Here is a 22,387-nt window from a genome sequence, read left to right on the forward strand (position 1 = left end):
CTGATATTTCGTTTCAAAAGCCAAATTGTTTTTCAAATTAATTTCTTGGCAATAAAGAAAAATAAAACTGAATTAACAAATCAAAATACAAAAAGCACTTCTCCCCCCCCCCCCCCCAATATTAACTTGAGCTTCCAATATTAACTCTTCGTTTGAAGTCTTTTTTTTTTCCTACCGTTTTTAAATTACCATAACGAAATGCCTCTTTCCGTTAAAAGTAATTTTGTAAAAGTTTTCTTTAACATTAACTTTGAGTTCAAAGTAACTTGTATTTAATGACTTTTTTTTTCTTTGTATTTCTTTTAAAACAAAATGTTCGTAAAACTGACTCTGCCAAAGTTTAAAATGTCTAGAACTCACCCCGTGGGCCCGTGTTTGCTGAGAAATCTATACAGTCTTGTTAATTGTGTTTCATTTTACCCCGACATCAGTGCCACATTATTAGTTCACGTTTTGACATTGACAACTGTATTGCGTTTAGTTGTGGGGCTAGACTATTGGGGCCGCTACCAGAGAGGCATTCAACGAAACGCTTGCATGTTTTCTGTTTATTTCTCTCTTGTCAGGGAAACATCTCCTCAACCCAAACATCTCCTCAACCCAAACAACTAGCGTGTTGCAGAGTCATGCGAAATTGAGTGAAAGAGGGAGATGGGGAGAAATAGAGGGAGAGTGAAAAAGAGAGTGAGAGAAAGAGTAAGAAAGAAAGAGAATGAGAAAGAGAGTCAGAGAGAGAGAGAGACCAAGAGAGAGAGAGAGAGTGAGAGAGGGTGAAAGAGAAAGGGAGAGAGAGTAAGAGAGAGAGACCAAGAGAGAGAGAGAGAGAGAGAGAAAGAGACAGGGGGAGAGTAAAAGAGAGAGGGGAGTGGAAAAGAAAGATAGAGACTTACAGAGACACAGAGACAAAAGCAGTAAAGAGATGTTTTATCCTGAGCTGGCCTCGTTTAGAACGCGACACTATCTCCCGTCATCCCTTTGACTTCCTGTCCCCAATGGAAATCAATAATGTTCTCTATACCCTCATCATCTCCGCCCCCCCTCCCCCAACACCAGAACACCCACTTTCAACACAGCTTTAAACAAAAATAAAAAAATAAAACACGACGCTTTGTAATAGCACACACACACACACACACACACACTCTCCGATTTCATGTTATCTTTAAAGGACAAATTAATTGTAGGGCAAGGCATTCAATGGACCAGTAAGTCTTACTACAGGACTTCCCCACGACTTACAGACTCTACTTATTCGGATGTACTATTTGGTTTTAAGTATAATCCTTTTCCATTGAGTAGCCAGTTTTTTTTTTTGGTCATTTTCTTTAGTTCTAAATGAAACTTACTTGTGGGGGATCTCCAAACTGGCGACACTAATGTATAACATCAAGTCTACGTTTAAAATTACAGTCCGTGAACAGAAAGTAGTTTATGTTCTATTGGTTGAAATCATTATGTGTTCACGACAAGTCTAAGTCAATATTCAAAATAATAAATATATATATATATATATATATAAAATTAAAAAGCTTATACAAGGGAAAAAACTACACATTTATAATCATTTATCTCAGTACTGTAAGATTTATTTACTTTTTATAAAGAAATTTACTTCCTTTCATTTAGTGCTCAAAATTTTCGCTAAATATTGTTTCCCCCCCCCCCCCCCAAACACAAAATCAGCACATTTTGTACTGGAGATTTTCCTCTATGGCGAATAACTCTAGATAGATAGGCCTATTTATTTGGAGTATCGGGGGTACCTGAAATAGAAATTGTTGATTAGCTAGGTAATTTGGAAGGTGTACTTTACATTTTAGGCACTTTCTGGCAATGTAGAGTCAACTGTCTAAGCTCTTTCGATTGTGGCACAAACTAATTGGTATTATTTAGTTGGCAGCAGTAATCTTTTAATCTCTCGCGTCTTGGTTGGTGTTTAGAATGTAATAATTCATCGTGGCATTTACCACACACACACACACAAAAGATACATATACACACATACACACTCTAAAAAAATGAAATGCAGAACCATAAGTGTATAGATTAGATCTACATACAAAGAAAACATACCATACCAAGCGTAAGCTCACTAACCTATGGAATATTACGTTCGGTAAAAATGCATTAGATTGCTTCTATTGTGTTAAATGTATATAGGTGAGGATAAAGTACTAAAGGGTGCATGATAATAAACAAATAATACAAGGTTACAAAAGACAGTTTGTGTGGAAACACAAACTCAAAATCGGCCCCCGAAGTAAAATGTTTTACATAATTCGGATAATCCTTCAGAGTTGAAGATAGTTTACTTCCTAGTCCAAACCTCCCGCAGGACGACGGGGGATGGGAGCAGGCAGGGTTTGAACCTTCGATCGTCGATAAATCCAAACGACAGTCCAGCGCGCAAACCGCACGACCAGTGGTCCACCCAGGTAGGCTTCAATATTTTCAGAAAGAACATCCGAATAAAATTATATCAAAGACAAATGAGAGATAAGAATGGAGAAAGAAGGTTAACAAATCTTGTGTAGTGCCCCAACCGTCCCACAGATCAAAGGATACGTGAAAGTGAATGTAAAGTTAGATGTAAACCTGGTCTAACTAGTTTGTGGTCTTTAGGGCAGATGATGTAAAGTTCATCTGTTTTTGTGGCCTACGGTTAACGAGGGTGTCATGTAGCCAGCACAACGACCAACCGCCTTTGCTTTTCCCCAACTAATGTCAGGTACCCATTAGAGCTGGGTAGACTCAGAAGTTGAAAATCCCAGGCTTCACCAGGATTCGAACCCGGGACCCTCGGTTCGAACTAAATAAGTTAATTGTTTTGAACAGGCTCAATCTCATATTCGAATCCTCAAAAAAAAAAAATATATAAAAAATCCGCTATATAGAAAAAATTTTCACGAAAATGATGTTTATAAGATTACTATTCGTCTTAAATTAGGTCAAACATATAATGCATACTAATTAGCTTTTTCTTATAAAAAAAAACCTGCTTGCATAATTGATTTTAAAAATTAGAATTTTCGCTTTCAGGAAAAAAAAAAGTAGCCGTTGCATCAGAACTTTGAATGGTCTAAAATATTGTGAAGTCGGATTTTCAATATCTCTTCTAGTTTACGAGATCTAAACGGGACAGACGGACAGACATTTCGCACAAAACTAATAGCGTCTTTTCCCCTTTCGGGGGCCGCTAAAAAGTACATCAAAGGAGTCGTAGCCATAAAGCGTTCGTCTTCTGACCCAGAGGTCTCGAGTTCGAGTCTTAGTAAAGACGCTTGAGTGTGACCAGCGGGATTGTTCTGACGTCCCTGTGTCCATCCAAAATTTTCTTTTTTAATTTTTGTGCAACAGACAAACGTACATCGAAGTGAACTTACTTGGTAATCTTTTGAAGCTTCGTTGCCGTCTCCTGTGGTGGCTAGCTGGGTCAACTTCTGCTTGGACCTGGAGTGCCGCTTGATCAGGTAGATGGTGACCACTGCCATCAGGACGCCGGCTATTGTCCCCACCAGGATGAAGGTCAGGACGACATAGCGATTGTTTTGTTTAAGCTCCACACGCTGTCCCTGATCAGAGAGATGAAGAAACAGTCATGATACACCAGGACGTCAGATAGGGTAAAGGTTAGGATTAGGGAGAACGGGAGGGAATGAATTGATGGCAGTACTAGAGATTGGGTTAGTGAAAGGATTAAGGATATAGTTCACTCTTTGATGTGTGTTAGAGCTACTTACAAATATACTGAGTTTTTCTGAAACTGCAAACTCGGATAATTCAATTCAGCTTTAACATCATATATACCACAGACATATATATATATATATTACCTAGACCACAGACCTATATATATTATACCTAGACCACAGACCTATATATATTATACCTAGACTAGAAAACGGAAACAAATTCTTATGCGATAATGATCCCATCACAGACCTATATATTTTTCAAGTCGCCCCAATCTAGGAAAATCAGTCTTTTCTGTCTAAGAAAAGTAATGATCTTTAGTTTTCAGTTTAAAAATAATGCAATACCATTTTTTGGATTTCACATAGAATGGTCTATTATTAATATTAATCACAGAACTATATAATTACTCAAAATTTCGAAAATCCTAGGTCGATTGATTTTAGGCCCTAATCATCTTATGACTTTATATCAGATATTTAAATAGATTGATAACCTTGTCTTTTTAGATCTAGATTATGTATATAAAAATTTCAAAATAATAATTCTGAGACGAGAGTGCTCTTATTTTTATGTTCAATTACTATATCTAGATCAAAACATTAAATTATATGTTGCATAGGTTAGGGTTGAAAAACGGGCAGCTTTTTCTCTTATCTGCTTTACAAATCAACGCCTTGTTTCAGCTTTAAAAAGTCTTTGACGACATTTTTGGTAGTGTTAGAGTTCTATATGTCCAGTCTAGGTAAACTATACATAGGTTTGTGATATAAATTTTTACTGACGCATCTTTCTAACTACACTTGAGTTTATGCAAGATTTAAATCTGTTCGGTTGCACCAGCCGAGTAACAGTAGGACACGTTCTTCTCCTTTCAATTTTTAATCTCGAACTTATTTCTAGCTTCTTAACATATTCATTTCTGTTCCATCAACAAGAAAAACGTTAAAAATACTTTTTAAAAATTACAAAACCTTCTTTTTGTAACTTTTAGAGCGATTGTTTTGGTCTTAAAAAATGAATAAATCTTCGATTAAAAACCAATGGAACATTTTCTACCCCGTCCCTTCTTTCTATCTCGTCGAGAAACACTTCTGATAGAGTGAATGAATACGTCTCGTCTACTTTTTACTATCCCAAGGATAAGAATTAAGATCTAGACTTAGGAGACGATGCACACATTTGTTCTGAACATTAATTTATTAAATTCTTGAATCAATAAAGCCTTACATTCCAGAAATTCTAGAAAGCGATAGTCCTTTCAAAACTGATGTTGGATCTAGGCCTATATCGAAATCTCTTGTCAAATTCAAATTTACTTAATTTTTTACTTGCCAAATGATAACAGTGAGTTGTCCCCCCGTGTGGCCAACCAACTAGGGGGCCTAATTCTGTTCTCAGCGATATACATCAACTGTTCAATTTCTAGGAAAATCGTTAGAGCCGTTTTTGAAATCAGCTGTACATGTATGTCACCATTTTAAACTAAGGCGGTGCATGGAAAAAAATCTTCATATGTGAAAAAGACTTTCAAATTTTAATAAATATTTCCAACGAGAACAAGTCAACTTGTTTTTGGTTTGAGTAAATGTATTTTTTTTTCATTAGAAAATACACTAAATTGATGATAACCCAAACCAATCCAACTAAATAATGATTAAACTTACATTGTAGATAATCATACAGAAGACTAGACACACACACGCGCACACACATGAAACATCTGATAGGAACAGTTTGTAAGTTCATGCCGATGAGTGTCAAATAGTTCGTCACAGTGTTCATTTCATAGCGTTTGGAAAGTGACACACTCAACGCACTGATCCCGAGAAGTCCTACCGAGGTAAACACGAGAAATCCTATCGAGGTAAACAGGAGAAGTCCTTATCAAGGTAAACACGAGAAGTCCTACCGAGGTAAGCACGAGAAGTCCTATCGAGGTAAACACGAGAAGTCCTTATCAAGGTAAACACGAGAAGTCCTACCGAGGTAAACACGAGAAGTCCTACCAAGGTAAATACGAGAAGTCCTACCAATGTAAACACGAGAAGTCCTACCAAGGTAAACACAAGAAGTCCTACCGAGGTAAACACGAGAAGTCCTATCGAGGTAAACACGAGAAGTCCTACCAAGGTAAACAGGTAGTCTAATAAGGGCATGTTGTAAATTTTAGAAGTCACTAAGATTCTAGTTTCACTTTTATAGTTTGAAAGTCGCCACCCTTAAACAATTTTGTGTGTACATACAGTCGCTCTGACTTCTCTTCCACTTCTTAATTCCATATTTTAAATATTTCATAACTTTGGCCTTCCCCCACTTTTTTTTATATCCCTCTAAGGTCGTACCGCTCTCTCGCCCGGAATTCTATTTTTGTTACCTCCACCCTCAATACACACAAAATTAAAGTGATACCAACATTTCATTTTGTTTTTAGAAATGTTTGCACACACACAAACACGTATTCAGTCAATGTCGGCTTCATAGGACCAAAAAAAAACAACAAACGTTTACGTCTGCAAAAGTAAAGTTGGAGCCAAGCAGAAGTGTAGACACAAAGTTGAAATAGTGCTTTAAAACGGAAGACATTTGAATCTTGTACTTTGTGTTTCATGTTTCGGCTTTAAAAACCCTATTGGGTCTAAATAAATAAATAATTGCATTTTGTAAATTTAACCGCTGCGGTTTCGATCATAAAAGTGACTTAGCTGACTTAGGCACACGAAAATAATAAGTGGTGATTTTTTATATTTTTTTGCATCCACGACAAGTGGTAGAACTAGTGCTATGTCAGTACACGGATGTGTAAGGAAGCTTAGAAATATAATCTAGATTAATTATGTGCATAAATAATAACAAATAGTAATTCAACCTCTAGTTGAAGATAAGAAAAAGATTCACATGTTGAAGTTACGGTGTGGCTGAGCTAAATGAACATCGACTGGTGGATTATTGGGCACTATAATTATATACAGGTATATAGATCTATATAGTTCGTCAGCGTATTTGATGGTAACCATTTCTATCCTCCAGAGGGCTGAGGGCTTTGCACTGGGGTACAAAACATTACCAATAATAATAAAGATTGTGTTCGAGACAGAAGGTAATGAGGAATGCAGTATTTCCCGTGGCTACGCAGCCCCAGCGGCGAGGTACATATTTTGCCACAAATAATGCAGTCATAACCATTGTCCGCAGGTCGTCCATTTAAATTTTCTTTTCGCCGTCTGTCTTCGGCAGAGCATTTTCTTTTGGTCTCAAATCTGTATCCCGCGGACTCGTTGTGAAGCCGCCTACAGCCAGGTGCTCTCTTCTATGTCAGTTAAAAAAAGTCTTTAAAGCGTTTCATTGGGGCACCTCTGCTACGTCGACCACCTTTCTGCTCACCAAAAAAAAAAAGACTGCTTTTGGCATACGTCCCACATACGGAGAAATGAAAACATTTTACAACTCGGTTAGGCTTCATTATATATTGTAAATGAATACAACTTCAAACTAAACTTATGTTGACTATACAAGTAAATTATATATATATATATATTTAAAAAAAACTAAAGTAAATTTAATTTTATCGATATAAAAACAAATGAACAATAAAACTCTCCACAATGAGAGGATTAGGAGTTAGCAAGTAAGTAAAGTTCCCCTTTCAGACCTTGCGATCTATAGTACAGATGATATAAATGTCATCTATTTCTGTGGCCTAGGGTAACGAAGGTGTCATGTGGCCAGCACAACAAACAACCGCCTTACCTTTCCACTAATTAATGTCAGTTACCCATTAGAGCTGGGTGGACTCAGAGGCACCCTAAAGAACCCGAAATTAAAAATCCTAAACTTCACAAGGATTCGAACCCGGGAGCTCACTCAACTTACTTTTAAAAACGTTGCCAGCCACCTACAGAGGTGACTAGAAGATCAAAAGGTGGACAAAAGATGCAGTTGAGAAGTAAAGAAAAAATAACTTCAAAAGAGAGAGAGTGAGGAAAAGAGAAAATGAAGAAAAAGAAATGATTAGAGTACGAGAAGAAATTAGAGAAAGGAATAGAATAAGAAAGATTAAGAAAGAAAGAGAGAGAGAGAGAATAGGAGAGAAGAAAAAGAGAAATGAGAGAGACAATACCAAGAGAGACACAGGACACATGAGAGAGGGTTTGAATGAGTGAGAGGGAAAGAGAGGGAAACGAGATGGAGGGAATGAGCAATGGAACAAGGGAGGAGAGAGGGGAATCCCCTCAGGATGTGCGCGGTATCGATAAGGTCAGCCCCGAATGTCACCATTATTTGCATTCTCCCCAAATCTGAGCCTGAATTTCAGTTTTTGAGTTAATTGACGTCTGCTAGCAGTCTGCACTCCTCTCTCGTTTCACTGGACAGAAAATCTATAGCTACACACGACACAGAGGTCAGGAGGTTGTGTTGGAAGGAGGGACCATTGTTACACACAGTTACAACCTGTGATTCTTCATGGCATTGTCATCTGGTCTTAAAATGAAGGTTTTAGGAACTCATTGTGTCGCAACCGGTGGTTGAAGAAACGAAGGGAAATAACTTTTCTTGATATTGATTTAAGGGTTACAACTCAAAATATATTTTGAAATATTAAAATTAAAGAATATTTATTAAAAGTAACATTGAATGACTCGTAGCAAGAAGAGGCACCAACCTAAGAATTCCAGCTTTGTTAGAGAATCAAATACATGTATTACTCTACATACTTATCTCTTTGTAAATCAAAGCCTACTATTACTTTTTCACTATACAAGATGGGCTATGGGCAGTTTAAATACTAAGGCTCGTATTAAACAAAGTTTCTACGGTAAATGACCTTCACAAGAAAATCCATTATAGTCCCTAGTATGTTGTATATTAATGTAGTGCGGAGAGGGTGGGTCTCTATACTGGGGTATTTTAATTTAGATGAAATTTTTATTTGTGAAATAAAAATGGTAAATAGGTATGAGAGTAATTTATTTTTAATGGTTCATTAACAATCTCTTTCGTTGCACCATATTTGTATAGAACTATACAGGACTTACAGGCAACACTGAAATGGTACATTCAAAGGCGATTATACTTACTCAGGCTCTTTTTATGTTAAACAGAGACCATCCGCTAGAGTAGGCCTGACCACTGACCTGCAACGTAGCAACCCATATATTATGTCAGTGCTACGCTTATGCCGGCTTAAAATTCAGGTCTTTTTCTGAGTCCGCATTTACATTTGTTAATAAAAAAATATCAATGACGATTGCTCTACCCGTGTTTCAATTAGTAGCATTTTTTGTAAAAAATTGGAAATTAAAATTATAAAACTTTTGAGTTTTGTTAAAAAAAAAAAGGTCAGTGAGCGTATTGCTATCGGCCTAGAAAGATAAAACCGCTAATGGCATATATCCCGTATGGGGAACGACCATATGCCAAAGCGCTTTTTGGTGAGCTGAAAGATGGTCGGCGCAACAGAGGTGCCCCTCGAAAACGCTTTAAAGACCAGCATAGGCGTCAACTTGCTTTAATTAACATAGAAGAGAGCACCGGGCGGCTTCCGAACAAGACAGCTGGAGATTTATTACAAAGGTCCAGGGATACACCTTTGAAACACAAAAATGAAATCTACAGCCGAAGACAGACGTAGACGGCGGAAAGAGAACCTAAACTGACCACTGGCAGACAACGGTTAAGCCTGTTATGGATATGGCAAGATATGTAGGTTACAGCTAGGACTACTTAGTTACATGAAATACTGCACTCCTTACTCGTCGGACTCTAAGGCAAGCCTTTTATTATTATTATTATTATTATTATTATTATTGTCTTTACTTCAAGGAAACTCTTATTTTTAACAATACCTCTATTCATGTCACTCCTTCATGGAGGGTGGGCAGACAGCTGATCTCAACAATAGATCTAACGATTTTCCTAGAAATGTAACAGTTGATGTATATCGCTGGGGGAAGAATGACTAGCTTGTTGACCACATGGGGAAAGAATTACTAGCTCGTTGACCACATGGGGAAAGAAGGACTAGCTCGTTGGCCACACGGGCAAAGAATGACTAGCTCGTTGGTCACATGGGAAAAGAATGACTAGCTCGTTGACCACATGGGGAAAGAATGACTAGCTCGTTGACCACATGGGGAAAGAATGACTAGCTCGTTGGTCACATGGGAAAAGAATGACTAGCTCGTTAGCCACACGGGCAAAGAATGACTAGCTCGTTGGTCACATGGGAAAAGAATGTCTAGCTCGTTGACCACATGGGGAAAGAATGACTAGCTCGTTGGTCACATGGGAAAAGAATGACTAGCTCGTTGACCACATGGGGAAAGAATGACTAGCTCGTTGGTCACATGGGAAAAGAATAACTAGCTCGTTGACCACATGGGGAAAGAATGACTTGCTCGTTGGCCACACGGGCAAAGAATGACTAGCTCGTTGGTCACATGGGAAAAGAATGACTAGCTCGTTGACCACATGGGGAAAGAAGGACTAGCTCGTTGGCCACACGGGCAAAGAATGACTAGCTCGTTGGTCACATGGGAAAAGAATGACTAGCTCGTTGACCACATGGGGAAAGAATGACTAGCTCGTTGACCACATGGGGAAAGAATGACTAGCTCGTTGGTCACATGGGGAAAGAATGACTAGCTCGTTGACCACATGGGGAAAGAATGACTAGCTCGTTGACCACATGGGGAAAGAATGACTAGCTCGTTGACCACATGGGGAAAGAATGACTAGCTCGTTGGTCACATGGGGAAAGAATGACTAGCTCGTTGACCACATGGGGAAAGAATGACTAGCTCGTTGACCACATGGGGAAAGAATGACTAGCTCGTTGACCACATGGGGAAAGAATGACTAGCTCGTTGACCACATGGGGAAAGAATGACTAGCTCGTTGGCCACACGGGCAAAGAATGACTAGCTCGTTGACCACATGGGGAAAGAATGACTAGCTCGTTGGTCACATGGGGAAAGAATGACTAGCTCGTTGACCACATGGGGAAAGAATGACTAGCTCGTTGGTCACATGGGGAAAGAATGACTAGCTCGTTGGTCACATGGGGAAAGAATGACTAGCTCGTTGACCACATGGGGAAAGAATGACTAGCTCGTTGGTCACATGGGAAAAGAATGACTAGCTCGTTGGCCACATGGGGAAAGAATGACTAGCTCGTTGGTCACATGGGAAAAGAATGACTAGCTCGTTGGCCACATGGGCAAAGAATGACTAGCTCGTTGGCCACATGGGCAAAGAATAATAGCTCGTTGGTCACATGTGGAAAGAATGAGTAGCTCGTTGGCCACATGAGAAAAGAATGACTAGCTCGTTGGCCACATGGGGAAAACTTCGATTTGACCATATAATTTTTCAAAGCAAAAATAAATAAATGCAAATTTGGCTAGAGACTAAATCTAGGTCTAGACCCTACATCGGTTTTGAAAGGACTATCACGTTTTTGAAAGGGCCAACGCGTTCTGGAATTTCCAAATGTAAAACTTAATTGATTCAAAAGTTTAAAAATGAATGTTCAGGCAAATGTTGAGCCTCGTCTTCTAGGTCTAGATCTAAAGGCCGGTATATTGGACTAGTTTCAAGTGTAGTAGATGTATACATGGGCGTAACCAGGAGTCTTTCTTTGGGAGAAGGGGAAAGGTGGGGGTAGAAATGTGTTTAAATCTAACAGTTATTAAATGTTAAGAGAAGAACAATCGATCAATGAGTTGCAGAATGGAGGTATTGTCTTTTCAAATAAGTTTTTAAAAATGTTTTTCTTGTTTCTTGTCCAAATGGACACATACAATCAAACCTGCCGGCCCATACAATCAAACCTGCCGGCCCATACAATCAAACCTCTCGGCCCACACCGACACAAGAGAAAAAAAGAGAGGTCAGCACAATCTCAGATTTAGTCTTTGTTTGGAAAATGATCACGCCTCCTCGATGATAACCTTAATTTTGAAATATTCTTCAGAGAGGGAAGAACGACAATTTACTGCTCTGCCTTTTTTCCATTTCAATACAAATGATTGACTAGTTTCTTAAATGAAAATCAAAAGATAATCAACAATTAAAGTTTACATTCTTAATGTTTTTTCATTTAGAGAAACTAGACATTGAAAATTATTGTTATCATTAATACTTTTTAAAATATTTTTTTCTGGTTGAAAATATTATGTCCCGTAGTTGTCTAAAGTACGACCATTAGGTGGAGAATAATAAACTCCCCCCCCCCCTTTTTAAGGATGCACACAAATCTACATACGGACATGCAAAAGGTGAAAGACTTTAAACTAAGATAGTTCAATCCTGGCCTTCTTTATATCTTGTGTATAATTTGTTTTTAATTGAACATTTGAATAGTCCTTTTGAATCTCAAAGTATATATTCGATGTTTTACCAAGATTCCTACTCAAAACTCTCAACTACATAGTTAGGGGATAAGCCACTCGGCCAGCATGCGAAAAGTAATTATTTATATACGAAAGCTAAAAAATGTACCAATATAATATTAAATATCAAAGTTCTAGTAAATCTGCATGCCAGAGGATACGATACATGACCAACTGAACATTTTTCTCCGTTTCAAACAAAAACAAACTAGAGTCATTGCTGTGCTTAAAATCGAAATTACTGAAACAAATAATTTCTTTAGTAGATAAACAAAAAAATTTACACATTTGCACTTTGAAGAATATTAACATCAAATTGTGTATAATTGTTGAGATAGTAGTCTAATTGTCTTAGTGCAGTAGAAATCTATTAAACTAGGACATTTATTTAATTATTGTATACAATTATTGTAGACTTTAAAAAAAAATTAAGTAAATCTTGTCAGTGTTTATGTATGTAAATATCAAAGTGTCTATATGATACTATTAAACACTATCAATACATTGGGAATATGAAAGAGAAAGCTACCTTAAATTGTATAAAGTGTCAGGCCCATAAAGACACAAATCTATGTTTGTGCTATAAGATACGGGCAGATCACTTTATACTATGTACAACGTACGCAACTATTGACAGTGACGAAATTGTAAGACTCACCTGAGCGCGGGAATCTTCTTCATATTGTCTGAGTAAACATCACCTGCCCCCCCCCCCTCGTTTCTCTCGGTCTCAATGCATGATAAAAGTGTTTTAAGTTATTTGCTGATCGGGTTGCTGCATAATCGATAAGCCAGGTCCAGACGGAATGATGACATCATCGAATTAGCGTGTGTAGTTGTAGATCTAAAACACGTGGTCAGTGGTCAGAGAAACACACCCGCACCAGTCCGTTTGTGTTCGCAGGCTCTCTAATGTGTCACCTGATGTGGTTCGCCGCCTGCTTTGTACAGAGGACACGTCCTAACACCTGTTACAGTTTGAGCACTCAGTTCCTTTCTTTATAGACTAAACTAGAGACATGCTAATTTCAGTCAGGTATCCTTTATCATGGACAAAACAGGTAGCCCCCATTAATAGTTAAACAAATACCAACAAGCTATTGACTTAGCTCAGCCAGTGTTGCGTGTTAGTCTGTCAATCTATGACGCTATAAGTTACACACTGTCTTTCCGTGAAGCGTATTGTATTATGTAATACGTGTGCAGCTAGATTAGGCTCCTACATGAAGTGCATGTGTACTTTAGACTGATTTCGTGTACCAGTGGCAAGTGGTCGTCCACATTTCTCCTCCAATGCCACTCTTCCAAGCGTCCACCGTGAGCATAAAGCAAGTGCCCGTTGAACTCCAAACAACAAACTGTCCTTCAGCGTTACTCAGCGAATGTCCTCCTACCTTGAACGCGACAGTGGACAGAGCTCGGCGCGCTCCTGTTTTCTTTTTATTCTTAATATACTTTTTTTTTTTGGTGTTCGCTTCGTGTTCGCCATGTCGACCGCCTCGCTCGCAGACCTATTGATCTATTCAGATTTCTACATTCCCGCCCAGAAAGGCCAGCTGACCAAAGACGTTGCCATGGTAACGCAAACTGTAGGCAGCGGCAGAGATGCTGGAGATTCTCCGTGAGCTCCAGATTCTATTGATTGGGCCCACCGCTACACCCCTCTCACACCACATTCCCTCACTCCCCCCCCCTCCCCCGTGGTCACCCAACCTGCTGGTTCTCCTTCGACCAGAGGCTTTAAAACGAGAGGAAAAGTGGAAAGGAAAAAAAAAAGGGGGGGGGGAAGGGCACTACTTATGACAAGAGTGGACAATCATCAAGCAGGCGTATAAGTCTCTACCCCCAGCCCTATATTTTATGTCTGTTGCCGTTACATCATTCAGGCCTGGGGGTCAGCGCAGTTGCCCCTAAAAAAAAAGATTTACAACCTGCATAGTGGGCAAACCTCTGGTGGCTCAAGCCGCCGGTACACATAGGTGTCATTGTGAGTGACAGGCGAGTCTCCATCTACACGCATGACGTCATTGACACAGTGTCAGTAACTTGAGGAAGCTCACGTTTTGTCACATAACGCCATCCAGTGTCAGTGCATCTCAAATCATCTTTGGTGGACCTTTTTTTTTTTTGTACCACTTTCATTCCATTTTCAATCGAGATCAGTACACGATTCAAGTGTCCAATAACGCGAGGATGAAAGTTTTGTCAGCTGGAGAGATAATGACTAGATCTACTTGAAGAGTTTGGTTAGGGCCAAGAGAGACATGAACTAACCTGATCATGTGACACACAGCTCGCCATGCGGTGTAGTTTGATGACAACACGGATATGGACATTTCAATCAGCAAAGTGAAACTTTTGATCGTCCTCAATTCGAATGTTTAAACAATGCAGTAGATGATGAGTTTTCTCATGTCATTGGTTCAACATGTACTCAACAGGGGCGTTACTTGTCGGGAGTGAGTGACTTTACTAGATTGCATTCTCCTCCCCACACACATATTCGATGAGCTTTTGGGAATAGGTGGTTTGGGTTAGGCTTAGGTTAGGGTTATGGAACTTAGGAAAGGTAAGAACAATATATGCTCTCTGACAAATACAGTTATTGAAGAAGCAAAATGACTTTTTTTTCGAGACAACATAAGAAAGAGAAGGTCACATAAGAAAGAGAAGGTCACGTAAGAAAGAGAAGGTCACAAAAGAAAGAGAAAAGCAAAAAAATAAAAGCCAGAAAGTCAAGGGAGAAAGATAAAGATCTGGGGACGGAGAGTAAAACCCAATGAACAAGAGGACACAAACAGGATAAAGAATGAGAGAGAAAGTGCGAGAGAGAGAGAGAGACAGAGAGATAGAGAGAGAGAGAGCATAGAATTTAGAGGAGAGAACAACTGAGTGAAAATGAGTAAGAAAGGGAAAGAGAGAGAGAGAGGAGAGATATGAATTATAATAGAGAAAAGAAGACAGGACAAATAGAGAGAGAAAGAGAGAGAGAAGATGGAAAGAAAGATGCACTAAAGACAAGGTTGATCTAATGTATTTCTGCTCACATGTACCTGTCCACTGCTCCCCATCGCTCCCCACCGCCCACTTCGAAACAAAATGGTACCCAAGGTCTGTTTATCTGACATAAGAGTTATAACACAAACCATCTATTTATCTATGTCAGTGACAACCGGATGTAGGAAGACTAAAGAGGTATCTCTGTATTAATATGACATCTAGGGAGTGGGGTGTTATTCATACATTCACGTCAGTGTATGAGTTTGTGTGTGTGTGTGTGAGAGAGAGAGAGAGAGAGTAGAAAAAGGCCAATTAACAAAGATGCCTGTCGCGGTATTCGTCTCCATGGCAACAATAAACTTGAAAAGCTAAGGCTTCCGGTCCGTCATTTTCCTCCTAAAATCCTTTGAATAGTAGCAAATTATTCTGTACCCTTGCTACCACCACCTTCATCTTTTCCTCCCTCGCGCCACTGCCACCACCCTCCCACACCGCACGCCATCAGCACGAGTAGCAGTGCGCGCTACTAGCTTGCTACTTGGAAGAATTCCGGTAGCAGACAAGGGGAGAACAACGTGGATGTCACGGGAGACAACTTGTTTAAAAGGCGCCGGATTTTAAACCAAAAGACTAGTGTGCACACACACAATAAAACGAAAGGAAAAAAAAAGACTTTTAATCCAAATGTATGTGTGTAACAGAAAAGGGTGAAGGTGTGTGTGTGTGTGTGTGGGGGGGGTTTAGGGTTTTAGGAAACAAGAGATCTACCTAGTAATTAAGGATATTAAAAAAAAAGTAATTATTTATAAAACATTTGTACACTCAGTGTACTCTCAAATCCAATCTCTATTGTGGACATGTGGGCGGGGGGTGGTATAGGGGAGAAGGTTACCGTGCTGCACTCAGCAAACACATTTCAGCTTGAGTCGGGATTCGAACACCCGATAGTTAGCGGCTTACATCACTCAGCCACATATCTGGTCCATCAGGATCGTGAAAAGCATGTAGCACCAAGAGTCCTTAGATATAAAATTGCAGCCTCCAGACCTTGTTTCCTGGCCAACTAGTTCAATCCCTGGCAATGGTTACTTCGCCTTCGGGTCAGTGTATATTAATTTTGAAGCCATTAAAAACACAGTAAAGCTTGGGTCTTATACAGTATACATAGACATATAGAGATACAAACATGCAGACCAATGGTAGCTTCATTCGTTCATTAACAGAACACTTCGCACATTCTGAGCATTTAGGGGAGCCTTTGGTGTTTGTTTTAAAGAGATTAATTTCATTTAATTATTCCAGTGCTCCGTAGATCACTTACTCAGGCCTCGCTGAACACTAGGGGAACACAGTTTAAGAAACATTGATTTAGAGATACAGTTGCAGATATAGAGATATAGAGACATACAGAGATATAAAGATACAAATATATATATATATATATATATATATATATATATTGTTATAAACCTGGTGGTGGCACAGATGGGGGTGGTGTGTGTGTGTGTAGTCAGCCAACGCCAATCGCCCCAGGCCAGCGCTAGATGAGCGGTCGAGCGTGACGAGTTACGACGGTCAGCCGAGACGAGTTTCAACATGACGGTTCGGGAAGGATCGGCGTCGTGAACACAGCTCAGGAGCGTCACGAGAATTGTAGTCATCTGACCACCCAGAATGGTCGAGCGACGTTCTGTCCGATTCGAGAAGGCCAGTAGGGACCCTATATAAAGAGCGAAGGTATCAGAGACCAGTCAGTCACAACTTCCCGATCTACAGTTCGTTACAACGGCTCAGTACAAGTCCGAGACGAGACAGAGAGACCAGTGCAAGAGTTGATACGGCGGAGAGATATTTGTACAGTCTTGTGTTACGTGCTGCCAATTGTACAGTGTTGGCTGTTATTTATTGACATTAAACTATTACGTTACTTTGAAGCCCAGAGTTGTCAAGTTCTTTAAGTTGGTGGTGTCGTTTGGTACTATTTGCAGCGAGCCTGGATAGGGAGATTCGTAGCACTGGTGTCAGAAGTGGGATTCTGCAATGGCTACTACGAAAACGCTAGACCAACTCCTTGTGAAGGAACTGAGGCAAGAGCTCCGTAATCGAGATCTGAAGACGAGCGGAAACAAAGAAACCTTACAAGAACGCCTTCGGGAAGAACTGGTGAAGGAAAAAGAAGATCCGGACACATACCTTTTTGAAGTCGAACCGGACTTGCTGGGACAGATCGCCAGTAGCATGCAGCAACAGAGAACCAGTACCAGTATCATGCAGGAACAGATGGCAGCTATGCAGGGACAGATCGCCAGTAGCAAACAGGAGCAGATGGCAGCTGTTCGTGAGGAGATCGGTTCTATGCGAGAACAGATGAACTCGGGGCTAGAAAACACCAATTCCAAGATAGACACGATGGACTCGAGAATCAAAACGGAGTTATTGGCAATGAACCAACGCATACATGCTGTGGAGGAGAGAATCACCAACATTGACGAGCAGATGAATCAGAGGGTCGACGCAGTGGAGAAGGCCATCAACGAAATGAAGCTACAAGCCCAACGCAAGCACACCAATGTACCAGAAACAGATATGACATCATTTGTAACTGAAGTCTCCGCGAAAATGAAGCCCCCCGTATTTGATGGTTCCGTGTCCTGGTCAGTATACAAGAAGCAATTTGACGCAGCAGCCAAAGTTAACAATTGGAACAGTGAGGAGGAGAAAGCAACAGCCCTCGTGTTATCCCTAAGAGGAAAAGCCTCCGAATTGCTACAGTCTCTACCGAACCAGCAAGACTTCGCCGCCCTTGTCCAGGCTATGGAACTCCGATACGGGGATGAACATCTGCAAGAAGTATATCGTGTGCAACTAAATACCAGACAACAACGCCTCGATGAAACACTACAGGAGCTAGAGACAGACATCGAACGTCTCGCACATTTGGCCTACCCAACAGCCGCACAAGATTTTCTGGAAGTCATTATTACAGACGCCTTCATTGATGCGCTTCGAGACCCCGAGTTGAAGAAAGCCACCAGAGTTAGTGGTAGACGTAAGGCCAGTGAAGCCCTCGTATACGCTCTCTCATATGAAGCCGCCAAAGACGCATCAGGGAGCACTCATCAAGGCCGAAAGTTGGAAGTCAAAGAGGAAGAATTTGCACAACTTGTGAGAAGGGTGACAGAGGCACTAGATGAACGACGAACAAACCAGATACCAGAAAATCAACCTAGGGCTCCTGTACGATGCTGGAATTGTGGTGAACTCGGTCATATACAAAGAAGCTGCACTAGAAGATTCCCACAAACTGGAACCCATTACAGATCAGAAAGGTATGCACGACCAAGTTCCCGGGGCTACCAGGGAAACTAGCACGCGCCGGCTTCAAGGAGCGGAACCCGGTGACACAGACAATGAGAGCCCCTGCAACCATCATCCCGGTCGCCGTGCTAGGGCAGAGTAAGAGTCTGAAAATCAATGGAAAAATTGGATGTCAAAATTATCACTTCCTCCTAGATACTGGTGCTTCACGATCAGTCATACGGACGGATAAAGTGGACAGTAGCAAGAAAACGCCAGTTAGGGCCTACTCGTTGAAAACAGCTAGTGGAGAACTGATGCCCATAAAGGCCTGATCGACATAACAGTCCAGATCGGGAATCAGTCATTCAAACACGAATTCCTGATTGCTGACGTCACAGATGACTGCATAATAGGGCTCGACTTCATGCTGAAATATGGCATTTCCTTAAATATCGGCGGAGGCACTTTACAATGTGGGGACCTTGAAGTACCCTTGCTTGGCGACGAGAATGAAGAAGATGGCCGTGTCAGAAGGATTAAGTTGGTAGAAAATACAACCTTGCCTGCTAAGTCAGAAATGATCATTTGGGGGAAAATTGAGGACAGCTATCCCACGACAGGAACAGCGCTGGTAGAAAGCTTGGACACCAACCCCAACGGGATAGCAGTAGGAAAGACACTAGTCAGGATTGGGAAAGATCTAATGGTGCCCGTAAGAATTATGAACCTCGGTACAGTAGAGAAACATTTGCGGGAAGGTAGCACCATTGCTGGCTGCCATGCTCTTGAGATGATAAGAAACTGTAACAGTGAAAACCCCGACGAAAGACTCGAGTCCAGTGAACCGCACGTTACTAAGCTTCTTACAGAAGTCAAAACGATCTTGTCGAAAGAACAGTACACCAAAGCAGAACAATTCCTCAGAGAGTTTTCTGACATATTGCCATCTGATGAAATGGACTTTGGGCGAACAAATCTAATCCAGCATCGAATAGACACAGGAAACACTAGGCCTATACGACAGCAACCACGTCGCCTGCCGCTAGCAAAACACCAAGAAGCTATGGACACCATAGAACGGATGAGGCAGCAAGGGGTTGTTGAACCATCCAACAGTCCATGGTGTTCACCCATCGTCTTGGTAAAGAAAAAAGATGGATCCACGAGATTTTGTGTCGACTATAGATTATTAAACGACGCCACACACAAGGACAGCTACCCGCTTCCTAGGATCGACGACACATTGGACACACTTGCTGGGTCACAGATCTTTTCCACCCTTGACCTGAAGAGCGGTTACTGGCAGGTGGGACTACACCCCGAGGACAGAGATAAAACAGCCTTCTCTGCTGGTAATGGTCTCTGGTAATTTACCGTTATGCCTTTTGGACTCTGCAACGCCCCAGCAACCTTTGAAAGACTAATGGAGCATGTGCTAAGAGGACTTAACTGGACCACGTGTCTTGTGTACTTAGATGACATTATCGTCATAGGCAGAACCTTCGAGGAACATATCGCAAACCTGAAGGAAGTATCCGAACGAATCAGAAACGCTGGAATGAAATTGAATCCAAAGAAGTGCTTCTTGTTCAGAAGGAGCGTCAAGTACCTTGGGCACATCGTGTCGAAGGAAGGAGTCAGCACAGACCCGGATAAAGTTGAAGCTGTAAATGGATGGCCGATCCCCGCTAATATCCAGGAGTTAAGAAGCTTTCTTGGACTCTGCACGTACTACAGACGTTTCGTACCAAAACTTCTCCAGCCTCTGTAGCGCCCTTCATCAATTGATAGAACCGAAGCGGCCGTTTATTTGGACAACGGAATGTCAGGAGGCATTTGAGCGACTTAAAAAGGCTCTTGTTTCATCACCCATTCTGGCCTACTCGATACCAGGCGAGACGTTCATACTTGACACCGATGCGAGCAATACTGGAATAGGTGCTGTCTTATCCCAAAAGGTAGATGGAACTGAGAGGGTCATAGCTTACTTTAGTCGGAGCTCGTCCAAAGCCGAAAGAAACTACTGTGTCACCAGGCGTGAGCTACTGGCAGTTGTGGATGCCATACAACATTTCCACAAATACTTATATGGGCAAAAATTTATCCTTAGGACAGATCACGCTGCTCTTCAATGGCTGTTGTCATTTAAAAATCCTGAAGGTCAAGTCGCCAGGTGGATTGAACGTTTGCAAACCTATGACTTCGAGACACAGCACCGAAAAGGACAAACTCACCAGAATGCTGACGCGCTGTCTCGACGACCTTGCAGAATGGAATGTAAACACTGCAGCAAGGTTGAAGAGAAGGGATTTATCATTGATTGCCAACGTCTTGGGGTACAAGCTTCCGAGTCATGGTCCGACGAAAGAATTCGAGAAGACCATTTAAAAGATGAAGATCTGGCTCCCATTCTGCTTATGAAGGAAGACGGGCAAAGACCGGAATGGCATCACCTTTCTGATAAGGGAACTGCAACCAAGGCATATTGGGCGCAATGGGACTCACTGACAATCGACAATGGAGTTCTCAAGAGAGTCTGGGAAACGGCAGATGGAACATGCAATCGCTTACAGATGTTGCTGCCCAAAGTGAGAGTTGCTGAGGTGCTGCAAGAAATTCATAATAATTCCAGTGGGTCACATTTAGGCGTCAACAAGACCTTTGAAAAAGTACGCCAGCGGTTTTACTGGTTCGGCTACCGAGATGATGTAGAAGAATGGTGCCAAAGGTGCGACACATGTGCAGCAGCAAAAGGCCCACACAGGAGAACGAGGGGACGTATGCAGCAATACAACGTCGGAAATCCCTTTGAAAGAATAGCGATCGATGTAGCTGGACCATTTCCTGAGTCCCAGAAAGGAAACAAGTACATTCTAGTAGTGATAGATTATTTTACTAAGTGGCCCGAAGCATATGCAATACAAAACCAAGAAGCCACCACCATAGCGGAAACACTCGTGGAGAATTGCATTAGCCGTTTTGGTGCTCCTAGGGAATTACACTCCGACCAAGGCCGAAACTTCGAATCCAAGATATTCCAAGAGATGTGCCAGGTACTCGGCATCGAAAAGACACGCACAACTCCTCTTCACCCCCAGTCAGACGGAATGGTAGAACGATTTAACCGAACACTGGAACAACACCTGTCGAAAGTCGTCGATGAACATCAACATGACTGGGACACCTATATCCCAATGTTCCTTATGGCATATAGAGGATCGATTCACAGCACCACCGGTTACACTCCAGCAAAGATGTTGTTCGGCCGAGAGCTGCAACTACCATGTGACTTGTTATTCGGGATTCCGGGAAATGTGCCAGCCTCTTCGACAGACTATGTCGCAAATCTCCGAAAACGGATGGAGAAAACTCACGCTCTAGCCCGCAGAAACATCAAGATCAACAGTGACCAGGTGAAGACAAGGTACGACAAACGGGCCAATGCCGCTGGGTTTCATGAGAACGATCTAGTTTGGTTGTACAACCCACAAAGACGAAAAGGCAAGTCCCCAAAACTTCAAACAGACTGGGAAGGACCCTACCGCGTGGTAACAAGAATCAACGATGTCGTGTATCGAATACAAAAGAGCCCAAGGTCCAAACTGAAGGTCGTCCACATCGACAGACTCCACAAGTACCATGGTGAAGTCGGATCTGCCCGGGACGGACAGATCTAAGGAGGGGGCAGTGTTATAAACCTGGTGGTGGCACAGATGGGGGTGGTATGTGTGTGTGTAGTCAGCCAACGCCAATCGCCCCAGGCCAGCGCTAGATGAGCGGTCGAGCGTGACGAGTTACGACGGTCAGCCGAGACGAGTTTCAACATGACGGTTCGGGAAGGATCGGCGTCGTGAACACAGCTCAGGAGCGTCACGAGAATTGTAGTCATCTGACCACCCAGAATGGTCGAGCGACGTTCTGTCCGATTCGAGAAGGCCAGTAGGGACCCTATATAAAGAGCGAAGGTATCAGAGACCAGTCAGTCACAACTTCCCGATCTA

General features: G+C 41.4%; 1 protein-coding gene across 1 annotated transcript in view; it reads right to left on the reverse strand.

Moving 5' to 3' along the window:
* Nucleotides 1–22,387, reverse strand: part of LOC106079945 (receptor-type tyrosine-protein phosphatase N2-like) — a 293,472-nt gene that overhangs the window by 69,189 nt on the left and 201,896 nt on the right. The window contains exon 11 of the mRNA XM_056043460.1: nt 3,384–3,572. Within this exon, the coding sequence (XP_055899435.1) occupies nt 3,384–3,572 (189 nt within the window). The remainder of the gene's footprint in view (nt 1–3,383; nt 3,573–22,387) is intronic.

This window comes from Biomphalaria glabrata, chromosome 1, assembly GCF_947242115.1.
Source record: "Biomphalaria glabrata chromosome 1, xgBioGlab47.1, whole genome shotgun sequence".
Classification (NCBI taxonomy): domain Eukaryota; kingdom Metazoa; phylum Mollusca; class Gastropoda; family Planorbidae; genus Biomphalaria; species Biomphalaria glabrata.